The following is a 12,244-nucleotide window of genomic DNA, read 5'->3' as shown; positions in this document are numbered from 1 at the left end:
CCTTCTTGAAAAGAGGCACAACATTTGCCACCCTCCAGTCTTCTGGCACCTCTCCTGCATTTAAGGACGACTCGTACATTTCAACCAGGGCTCTCACAATTTCCTCTCTAATTTCCCGCAATGTCCTCGGATATATCTGATCAGGATACTTCTGCTCATTTCCTGACCTATATAACATAACTCTGCAAAATCCAGGGAAATATTTTAATAATGCAATTTCCCAGAAGTTTTCAGAAGTTTTCCAGCAATGTTATCACAAATGAACAAGGAAACCTTTTTGGATGTTCCCTCTTTCACTGCCCAGTTCAGAACCATCAATACTCCTGATTTTGCTAATGTAGCCATGGTTATCATCAGCAAATTCAACGAGTATCTAGGGTTGAGATACCATGACCATGACCCAGTCCCATTGATGAATTGTGGACGCAACCCAGACCACCACATAAACCAACCTCCCTTCCATTGACTCCATCTGCACCTCCAATCAGGCAAGACGTATTGAAGTGTGAAAATGCATACCTACATATTCAGGGACAGTTTCTTCCCAGCTGTTATCAGGCACCTGAACCATTCTATCAACAACTACAGAGAGGTCCTGAGTTATTATTTGCCTCATTGGAGACCCTCGGACTATCATTAATCAAACTTCACTGGACTTTATCTTGCACCAAACGATATTCCCTTTATCTGTATACTGTGAATGGCTCGATTGTAATCGTGTATTGACTTTCTGCTAACTGGTTAGTACATAACAAAAGCTTTTCATTGTACCTGGGTAAATGTGACAATACACTAAACTAAATTAAACTCCAATGTGGAATATCACAGAACTTTATGATTCAGGTACTCAGCTGCTCCATTGTAACACAAGAAAATTGACTGAAAGCACTTTGTTACATATTTAAATTTTAATAAAGTTTGCTTACTTGTTGAACATTTGTCTGGAGCAAGTTCCCGAGATGTTCTACTAACTCAGAAAAGAATGGCCTCATTTTGTAGTTTCCATGCCAACAATCCAACATCGTATGATAGCTGACAAGATAGAACAATTGTCATATTCAAAGATTAAATAAATAAAATGCAAAGTAATTAATTTGAAGAGGATTGTTCACATCATATGTATTAAACACACTTATGCATATGTATGTATGTGTATGTAGAAAGAAGGCAATATACTAAAAACTAAAGCTATTTGAGATTTCGGACTGGTGTTCCTACTTTAATCAGAACACATTGGCTCATGTAAGCAATGCTGATACCTGTGTGTACTACTGAGTAAGTGCCGTCTTTTTGGATGAGGATCTAAATTTTGCATCAGGCTGGTTATATTATGGCTCAGATTGAATCTTCAGATAGAGAATTTCAGGCATAGAATATGATACCACATCATTTGGTTTCATAATCTACTAGCATTCAGAGTTTAACATCAAGTTTCAGATTAAGGACATTCTCAAATGCATTGATCAATAGACAATAGACAATAGACAATAGGTGAAGGAGTAGGCCATTCGGCCCTTCGAGCCAGCACCACCATTCAATGTGATCATGGCTGATCATCCCCAATCAGTACCCCATTCCTGCCTTCTCCTCATATCCCCTGACTCCGCTATCTTTAAGAGCCCTATCTAGCTCTCTCATGAAAGTATCCAGAGAACCTGCCTCCACTGCCCTCTGAGGCTGAGAATTCCACAGACTCACAACTCTCTGTGAGAAAAAGTGTTTCCTCGTCTCTGTTCTAAATGGCTTACCCCTTATTCTTAAACTGTGACCCCTGGTTCTGGACTCCCCCAACATCGGGAACATGTTTCCTGCCTCTAGCGTGTCCAAACCCTTAACAATCTTATATGTTTCAATAAGATCCCCTCTCATCCTTCTAAACTCCAGAGTGTACAAGCTCAGCACCTCTATTCTCTCAGCATATGACAGTCCGCCATCCCGGGAATTAACCTTGTAAACCTACGCTACACTCCCTCAATAGCAAGAATGTCCTTCCTCAGATCAGTCCGAAGAAGGGTCTTGACCCGAAACGTCACCCATCCCTTCTCTCCAGAGATGCTGCCTGTCCCGCTGAGTTACTCCAGCATTTTATGTCCACTCTCAAACGCAAGTTAGTTTTCATAATTTCTTGAGGAGGATCAAGGTGTTTACTGTGGTCTGATAAAAACATGGGAATTATCACCATGAAAAATAGCTTACTGGGGCAACAATGTGCTGTGTTGGAATTCATAAGTTGTTAACAAAGGAAGGGTGTGCAAAGCTAGAATCAAAGAGCAGCCTCAAACAACATTAGCCAGAATGACTTCCTTCTGCATGAGTAAATCGCCTTGAAGTATTCTTATGTAAGGAGAGTTATGAACTGTTTGCAATGAACGTTTGACAATTATATTTCAAGAACACGATATTTCTCTCATTGAGATTCCAGAGAGAAAAACATGACATGGAAAGTGAATTACATTTCTGTCGTTGCATATTGAGGACATCGCATTCGAGTTCCTTCCTTCAGTTGCTGACAAAATTCTTCATCAATCTGAACGCCAGGATACGGAGAGGCACCTAGGAAGTGATCAGAACGAATAAGAAGATATATTAGCTATCTGGAAATGCACACCTCCTTTTATCACATTTGCTGCAAACTATTTTCTGTCCAATTCATTACCAAAGTAACAGAAGACACTCACCAAGTGAGAATATTTCCCACATTAAAATTCCAAAAGACCAGACATCACTCTGTGTTGTATAAACCTTATCAAAGATGGTTTCTGGTGCCATCCATTTAAGAGGAAGCAGCACCTAGAAAAGAAAAAAATCTTAATTTTCCAATACATATTTTTAGCTAAATATTTCATTGGATGGCTTAAGATATAGAGTCATAAAGTCACACAGCACGGAAACAAGCCCTGTGGCCCAACTTGCACATGTCAACCAAGATACCGCATCCACACTGTCCCACCTACCTGCGTTGGGCCCACATTCTTCTAAACTATTCCTTTCCTTGTTCCTGTCCAAATGTCTTTTGAATGTTGTTACAGTACCTCCCTTAACTGCCTCCTCTGGCAGCTCGTTCCATATATGCACCACCTTTTGTGTAAAAAAATCGCCCCCCAGGTTTTTATTAAGTCTTTCCCCTCTCACCTTAAACCTCTGCCCTCTGGTTCTCGATTCCCCTACTCTGGGTCAAAGACAGCGCATTCACCTTATCTATTCCCCTCATGATCTTCTCTACCTCTTTTAGATCACCCCTCATCCTCCTGCATCCCAAGGAAAAAGGTCCTAGCCTGCCTGATCTCTCCCTATAGCATAGGCCCTCAAGTCACGGCAAACTCCTTATAAATCTTCTCAGCACTATTTCAAGCTTAGCAACATTCTTCCGATGGAAGGATGACCAAAACTGAACACAATACTCCACATGTGACCTAACCATCACCTTGTACAACGATAACATAACATCCCAACTTCCAGTCTCACTACCCAGACTAATGAAGGCCAATGTACCAAAACCCTCCTTGACCACTCTAGCTACCTGTGGATAAACATCTTTGGTATCTACAATACCATAAACTTTATTGTCATCTGCAAACTTACTAATTATGCCTTCTACATTCTCATCCCAATTGTTGATATAATTCAGAAGGACAGGCAGCATCTCTGAAGAGGACCCGAAACGTCACCCATGACTTCTCTCCAGAGATGCTGCCTGTCCAGCTGAGTTACTCCAGCGTTCTGTGTCTATCTTCGGTTTGAACCAGCATCTACAGTTCCTTCTTACACCAATCATTGATACAAACCACAAAAAACAATGGGCCCAGCATGGATCCCTGAGGCACACCACTAGTCACAGGCCTCCATTCCAAAAAACAACCTTCCACCATTGCCCGCTACTTCCTTCCATGGAACCAATTCTTTATCCAGTCAGCAAGCTCTTCCTGAATCTCATGCGATCTAATCTTCCAGAGCAGCCTACCATGGCAACCTTATCAAATGCCCTGTAGTCCATATAGACAATGTCTACCGCTTTGCTCTCATCAACCTTTTTGGTTACTTCTTCAAAAAACTCAATCAGATTCATTTCATGATCTCCTCATACAAAACCATGCTGACTATCCCTAATCCAATCCTGTCTCTCCAAATAAATATATATCCCTCAGAATATTCTACAGTAACCTGTCTACTATTGATGCTAGACTCACTAATCTATAATGCCCTGCCTTCTCTTCACTAGTCTATAATGCCCAGCCTTCTCCATGCAGCTCTTCTTAAAGAGAGGTGACAGTGTTGGTTACTGTCTTACTGTGTACAACAGGATGATTTGTAGTTCTCAGCACATATGAGATAATGGTGAGATCATTCACTCATTAAACATTTCTTCTATGGAATTTAAATCAGGCCAGCAATCTTTAATGCATAGGTGACTATTTTCAACCCGATCTTTTTTTTAAAATCTTAGATTCTGTATATGCAGTATTTTTCACTCACTGCAGATTTCTGACCAGCAACATCAAAACAATTTCATTTGCTCATATACTCATGCGATCTCTCTTCCAGAGCCTAACATAATCATGGGTTCTTATCAAATGCCCTGTAGTCCATATACCAAAATGTCTACATTGTTCTTCACCACTTTTTTGTTCTTCTGACTCATCAGAGTCATTACGTGCATCTCCTCATCCCTATGGATGCATCCCTAAAAAGAGAAAATAGAAAGTAATTATATATATTTTTTGCTCATAATCTTTCTCTCCAGATGTTAGACCCACTAATCTATAATGCCAACTGCCTTCTTTACATTCAATACACTGACCAATACATTGTCCATCTTGGGAAAATATCCATAGGATCATCGTGGAAACGACTTAGGAAGAATTACAACTCCTTTAATTGAAGCTAATGTACCTGGCAATAGTCCGAATGGGATAATTGTTTTTGGACAGATTATAGTTAATCAGCAACGTGCCTTAATTTACTCTCACTCGCTGTCCAATTCCAGTTTACTTAAAAGAAGCCAGTGTTTGTGGTTCAAAAATAATATATTTTCAAAGAGACTGTGCACAATTCATCATGTTACATTATTGTGTGATTTGTGCAAAACCTATGTATCTTTGGGAGAATAGAAGGATTAATGCAATTTATGGTTTCGTACCTTCCGTGAGGCCAGAAATTCCATTCCCCTGGCTGTTTGGAAACTGTAGGAGATAAGGTCCTCCATTGTCAAATAGTTCTTGTGAAGGTCATCTGCGACTGTAACGAAGTAGAGAGTATGAGATTGAGAGCTGAGCCAAAGGCAATGCCCCCATTTCAAACTACAAATACTTGCATCTTTTATTACCTATTATCTTACTTAGGAAGAATTACAACTCCTTTAATTGAAGCTAATGTACCTGTCCTGACAATAGTCCGAATGATTGTTTTTGGACCCAAAAGTAGTAATCAGCAATATGTGAATTAATTTACTTCACTCATTGTCCAATTAGATTCTCCATCAAAATTGTTTGTGGTTCCCACCAATGATAACTGTTGAAAAGTTAGAGTGCAAGTGTATCATGTTACATTTTACCTTCCTCCTGCAAAACCTATCACTCAACGATTTGTCTTCTTAAAACAATTTATGGTTTGAGCTCTCACTACTTGCAATGCTGTCCAAACGCCGTTTAAACTCATTCTCCATCTCATCAGCTTCCTTCTCCTTTAGCTCCTTTAACCTCATTGCTTGACGCTATAATTAGGGAACGACAAAACTGCTTGTTATATTTACTTATTTGATCTATATTAGGACACTATGAACTGGAAACTTATATATAACATTAAATTCTCCAGTGTGATCAACTTCAAGTCAAACACTCTTGACTTGATGTTGATCACGCTTTTAATGTTATAAATGGAACAATAAAATTATGTAAACATAGTACTCAGTTAATACCATAATAAACAACAAAAAGTTCAATAAATTAAATATATATATATAGTGTAAAAACAAAAATAAAGACTGAGGTCCCTAGTGCAATCACTTAGGACACTATGATTGGAGTTTAGTTGTAACATTAATAGTCTCTCAACTTCAAGTCTGAAACAAAGCTGTCATTATGTTTACGCTTTTGGTTTCCCAGCGGAACAATAAAATTTTTCTCATAGTACTCAGTTAATACCATAATTAACAAAAAGTGTGTGTAAATATATGTGTGTGTAAAAACAAAAATAAAGTGAGGTGTGTGTGTGTGTCACTGTGTGTTGTGTGTGTGTGTCATAGTGTGTGTGTGTGTGTTTTGTGTGTCCCAGCGTGTGTGAACTTTGTGTGTGTCATTTAATAAAGTGTGTGTGTGTGTGTGTGTGTGTGTGTGTGTGTGTGTGTGTGTGTGTGTGTGGTGTGTGTGTGTGTGTGTGTGTGGTGTGTGTGTGTGTGTGTGTGTGTGTGTGTGTGTGTGTGTGTGTGTGTGTATGTGGTGGGTGTGCTTGGTGGGGGTTTAAAAGGGAGGGGTGGGGGGGGATGAGAGTCATTGATGTGGAGGAATAACGGGACATGTTCCCGGGTGTGCATATTTACGGAGATCTTTCCTGGTCCCAGAACACTATTGCAATCATAAAGAAAGCACATCAGCGCCTCTACTTCCTGAGAAGATTATGGAGAGTCGGTATGTCAAGGAGGGCATCTCGAACTGCTACAGGTGCACTTTAGAGAGCATGCTGACCGGTTGAATCGTGGCTTGGTACGGCAACCTGAGCATCCAGGAGCGGAAAAGGCTGCAAAAAGTTGTAAACACTGCCCAGTCCATCATCGGCGCTGACCTCCCTACCATCGAGGGGATCTATCACAGCCACTGCCTAAAAAAGGCTGCCATCATCATCAAGGACCCACACCACCCCGGCCACACATTCAGCTCTCTGCTGCCATCAGGTAGAAGGTACAGGAGCCTGAAATCTGCAACATCCAGGTTCAGGAACAGCTACTTCCCCACAGCCATCAGACTATTAAACACAACTTCAAACAAACTATGAATTATAACAGCCTATTGCACTTTATCAATATGTTTATGTGTGTATATATATATTCTATTGTATATGGCCACACTGATCTGATCTGATCTGTATTTATGCCTAAAATATTATGTCGTGCTGCAGCAAGCAAGAAAATAGACTCTCTTGACTTGACTTGTGGGGAATTTAAATGGATCCCAAACAAATCCAACTGTCTTGCCATCCTGAGAAATCTCACAAAGGGACATTACTGATAATAATTTCAGTAAATTTCAGCAGCTGAAATCAAGTTTTATGTGGTGATAGAATTGTTTTCTGCCCATCGAATGACAATTTCAATTCCATTGTTTACTATGACTCAGCCTCAAAGACATTTTTTTGGCAGGTTTTTCATTTCGCCAAAGAAAAGAGGTTCAGAAGAGGGCACAAAACACAAACCTGTGTGGAAACATTTTCCAGCTGTACTCTGCTCCCATTGTTTTCAATGGGGCACTGCCAAATGGGTTGTTTTATTTCAAAATGTCCACAGCTTTGTCCTATTTATCAGTAAATTATATGTTGGCTTTTAATAGCCTGAATATATATAGCACCTTTGTTACTGTAAAAGCAGGCCAAAGAGGCAGGAAAAGACACAAAATACTAGAGTAACTCAGGGGTCTGAAAAATGCCTTGCACAAACTGTTACCTATACGTATTCTCCAGAGTCCCGATGAGTTACTCCAGCACTTTGTATCATTTTTTGTAAACCAGCATCTGCAGTTCCCTGTCCCCATAGGGGCAGGAAGTTTGACAAAGAGACTTTGAACCTGAAAAATGACCAAAGCCTCTCACTCTTCCCATGGATGTTGCCTGGTTGGTGGAATTTTTCAAGAAATGTTGCTTTCTTTACAAAAATATGTGTTATATCATCTTAACTTGGGGAACAGAGGTGAAGTGAAGTAGTTTAGGTAAATGGACTTTGGGCCTGGGCACCCGACACAATAATATCAATTATGAACACGCAAATGTGCAAGAAATGGAAGTATGCAGAAATCTTGGAAGGGAGGGACACAGCATAGGAACACCAGGATAGGAATTTCAAATTCAATGTCCAGCTCAGAAGTTAAATCAAAGGTCAAATATAATTATAGATTTAGAACATGGACCATAGAGCAGTACAGTACATGAACAAGCCCTTCAGCCCACTAGGACGTACTGAATATGACTCCAAAACCATCTCTTATCTGCCTGCACGTAATCCATATCCCTGCCTTCCCTGCATCTCTACATGCCTATCTAAAAGTCCCTTAGATGCCACCGTTGTATCTGCCTCCAACACCACACCCCACAGCACATTCCAGGTACTCACCACCCTCTGTGTAAAAAAACCTGCCCTACACATCTCCTTTAAACTTTGTCTCTCTCACCCTAAATATATGCCCTCTAGTATTTGTGTGTCCCACCTAGTGTCTACATAACATAATTATGAAATTATGTCTTTCATAATTTTATATACTTCTATCAGATCTCCCCTCAACAGGGCATTTCAGAGAAAACAACCCAAGCCTGCCCAAACTCTCTTTGTAGATAATACCCCCTTATCCAGACTGCACCCTTTCCAAAGCCTCCATATCCTTCATATAGTGGAGTGACCAGAACTGCACCCAATATTGCTAATGCTACCTAACCAAAGTCCCACAAAGTTGAATAGTGACATGCTGAGTTTTAGGCTCCAAGTCCATCATCCTAAAGTAATTCTCTTCACCTCTACTTCCTACTGTAAGATAAAACAGAAGATTTTACTCGTTGAAATGAAAGAGAAAATGATGGAAGTTCAGACAATCAACCAACACTCATGGAGAGAGAAAAAAAACAGCGGTGATATTTCAGGTATACAGTCCAGACTTATTATTTGTCAGACTTTATTATTTCTACTCTTTTGATAATTGCTGCACCATAACAGATGCTGCACCATTTTTTTGTTAATCTTATTAACTCAGGCCATAGTGGTGAATTAAAGATCATTTCTGCAGTTCAAATAGAAGATGCAAGTAACATTCCCATCTCTGAACCAGAGGAAGTGGGTTTACACCCTGCTCTAGAGACTTGAGTACTGACACATAATTCGGTGAAATGCTGTAAGGGTATAGCACTCTGTGCTGTCATTTAGGTGTCTAGGTGTAAAAGATTTAATGGCTACATCTCTAGACAACAAATTGGTCATTATCTCCTGTTGAAATGTTATACTTTGCTTCTTTACGTTACAGCACTGTGAATGTGATAGCAGGACTGTGAGCCATTAAGGGCCTTTCTGAGGCGGTGAAAGACAAAGCATGTGCTTCATTCAATCACTACTGAACTGAAGAACTTTTGTGAGTGAGTTGATTTCAGCCAGGAAAGCTCATAGAACAGCAAATGTAAGAGGGAGCAACGTGGATCTACCTTGTAAGGAATATAATCACTTCTCTTGCTTCTCAAATAATTTGACAGGTTACCATGCTTGCAATATTCAACGATTACCATCAGTGGACCTGTTGATAGAACAGCGGGATTTATAGTATGAATTATAGGACAGTAATGCACAATTTTCAATGGACAAAATTCTATGGTATCAATGCAATAAAACACAAATCTTGCCACACAGGAGTATTTCATGCCAGTTTGAGGATTGTTAAAGGCTACTTACAGCAACAACAATTCATTTGAAACATTTAACTTATCCCTTATTGTCATAGATCGTAACCTTTCAACTATTTCCCTCTATGCCGCTGCTACCTAATCTGCTGCACATTTCCTCGGTTTTCTGTTTTGTATCACTTCTGATAATACCCTTTTCCAGCTTCTAAATGTGTCCACCTACATCGTTAATATCTGTAACAGTGCCGATTTAAAGCAGCAAAAAAATGCAACGCTGTTCAGTAGAGCAGTGATTCCCAACCTGGGGCCATATGGCCCCAAAGGAGCCATGGCAAATTTCAGGGGGGGTCATAGAATAATAACCATATAACCATATAACAATTACAGCACGGAAACAGGCCATCTCGACCCTTCTAGTCCGTGCCGAACACATAATCTCCCCTAGTCCCATATACCTGCGCTCAGACCATAACCCTCCATTCCCTTCCCATCCATATAACTATCCAATTTATTTTAAAATGATAAAAACGAACCTGCCTCCACCACCTTCACTGGAAGCTATTCCACACAGGAGACCACTCTCTGAGTAAAGACTTCCCCCTCGAGACCCCTAAACTTCCGTCCCTGTAATTCTCATGTCATATAGATCTTGTTTGAATTTCCCTACTCTCAGTGGGAAAAGCTTTTCTACGTCAACTCTGTCTATCCCTCTCATCATTTTAAAAACCTCTATCAAGTCCCCCCTTAACCTTCTGCGCTCCAAAGAATAAAGCCCTAACTTGTTCAACCTTTCTCTGTAACTTAGTTGCTGAAACCCAGGAAACATTCTAGTAAATCTCCTCTGTACTCTCTCTATTTTGTTGACATCCTTCCTATAATTAGGCGACCAAAATTGTACACCATACTCCAGAAGGGGGGTCATAGATAATGTTGGGATTTAGGGTGCCACAGGTTCAATGAAGCACAGTTGCCTCCTAAATTTCAGTTCTAATAAATTTAAATCTATGTAGTTGAAATGTATGATTGTAAATGGTTGTTTTATTGAACCCACAAAATATTTTGATGTTTGTGGAATAGAATAAAAGAGAATATATGTGCAATTAATAGACACTGATATTTTTATAGAAGGTATTATAATATTGAAGTACTTTTTTTCCGCTAATAATGTCAGGGGGGGCCACAGAAAAATTAAAAGATCCCAAGGGGGCCATGAGCTAAAAAAAGGTTGGGAACCACTGCAGTAGAACATACATGCTGTAATACACAATACATACTATAATACACAATACATACTGTAATACACAATACATACTATAATACACAATACAGAGGCAAATTTCTGTCAATGCAAAATTTTGAATAAAACTATGTGTAGATAGGAAATGGTGTGCAGTACATTAGTAGATGATGTCTGACTAGGTGATGGAGCATTGAGGTTTTCAGATGCAGGAATGGGTTTGGTGGATGAGACAAATCCTTCTTAATGCTGTTTTAGACATTAGACAATAGGTGCAGGAGTAGGGCATCGGCCCTTCAAGCCAGCACCGCCATTCAAAGTAATAGTAATTCGGCATAGTTCTATGTTCAGCATTATTTTCCTAACCTACCTGCAAGTGTTCCTGCAGCTGTTATCAGAAAATGGAACCACCCTATCATCAACTAGAGAGTGGGCCTGAGTTACCATCACCCTCATTGGAGACCCTCAAGCTATCTTTAATCAGACTTTATCTTCCATTAAATTTAATAGCTTTTATCCTGTATCTGTACATTGCGGATGGCTTGATTGTAATCATGCATAGACTTTTCGCTGCCTGGCTCGCATGCACCAAAAAACATCTTACTGTACCTCGGTACACGTGACAATCAACTAAACTAAACTAAGTGTAAAGGTGAACTATCACTACCTCAGATGTATTAGCATGATGATTTTTACCCACCAACATTCCACAAGATATAAACATAGTCAAGATCGATTGGATTCTGTTCTGAATTACTTATTTTATTGATTTTATACGACAGAAAGTGTAACAAGTAAGCTGCTTTTCAGAAGTGGTTTACAGGTGATGATAGTGACCAACTCACCTCCCACTTTCGTGCAGGCTCCCAGCAGGTTCACCACATTGAGGTGATGGCCAATGTGAATAAGGATCTTCAATTCAGACATCAATGCTCTATGATCACTGGACGTTGCCCCTTCTGAAAATAGCATAACGTCATAAGGTCATAAGTGATAGGATCAGAATTAGGTCAGTCAGCATATCAAGTCTCCTCCACCATTCAATCATGGCTGATCTCCCTCCTAACCCCATTGTCCTGCTTTCTCCCCATAACCCTTGACATCCATACATAAAGAATCTATCTATCTATCTCTGCCTTAAAAAATATCCATTGACGGCCTCCACAGCCACCTGTGGCAAAGAATTCCACAGATTCACCGCCCTCTGACTAAAGAAATTCCCCCTCATTTCCTTCCTAAGGAACAACCTTTAATTCTGAGGCTGTGACCTCTAGTACTAGACTCTCCCACTAGTGGAAACATCCTCTCCACATCCACTCTATCCAAGCCTTTCACTATTCGGTAAGTTTCAATTAGGTCACCCCTCATCCTTCTAAATTCCGGCGAGTACAGGACCAATGTCATCAAACGCTCATCATATGTTAA

General features: G+C 40.0%; 1 protein-coding gene across 1 annotated transcript in view; it reads right to left on the bottom strand.

Annotated features, from left to right (window-relative positions):
• kdr (kinase insert domain receptor (a type III receptor tyrosine kinase)) overlaps nucleotides 1–12,244 on the bottom strand; it is a 74,814-nt gene that overhangs the window by 15,166 nt on the left and 47,404 nt on the right. Inside the window, exons 19-26 of the mRNA XM_055648367.1 lie at nucleotides 11,665–11,778; nucleotides 9,388–9,476; nucleotides 5,598–5,710; nucleotides 5,138–5,267; nucleotides 4,592–4,681; nucleotides 2,679–2,790; nucleotides 2,454–2,553; nucleotides 927–1,032 (exon numbers count right to left, since the gene is read on the bottom strand). Of these exons, the coding sequence (XP_055504342.1) occupies nucleotides 927–1,032; nucleotides 2,454–2,553; nucleotides 2,679–2,790; nucleotides 4,592–4,681; nucleotides 5,138–5,267; nucleotides 5,598–5,710; nucleotides 9,388–9,476; nucleotides 11,665–11,778 (854 nt within the window). The remainder of the gene's footprint in view (nucleotides 1–926; nucleotides 1,033–2,453; nucleotides 2,554–2,678; nucleotides 2,791–4,591; nucleotides 4,682–5,137; nucleotides 5,268–5,597; nucleotides 5,711–9,387; nucleotides 9,477–11,664; nucleotides 11,779–12,244) is intronic.

Source organism: Leucoraja erinacea, chromosome 1, assembly GCF_028641065.1.
Source record: "Leucoraja erinacea ecotype New England chromosome 1, Leri_hhj_1, whole genome shotgun sequence".
NCBI lineage: Eukaryota > Metazoa > Chordata > Chondrichthyes > Rajiformes > Rajidae > Leucoraja > Leucoraja erinaceus.
This window is presented reverse-complemented; position numbering and strand designations above follow the sequence as displayed.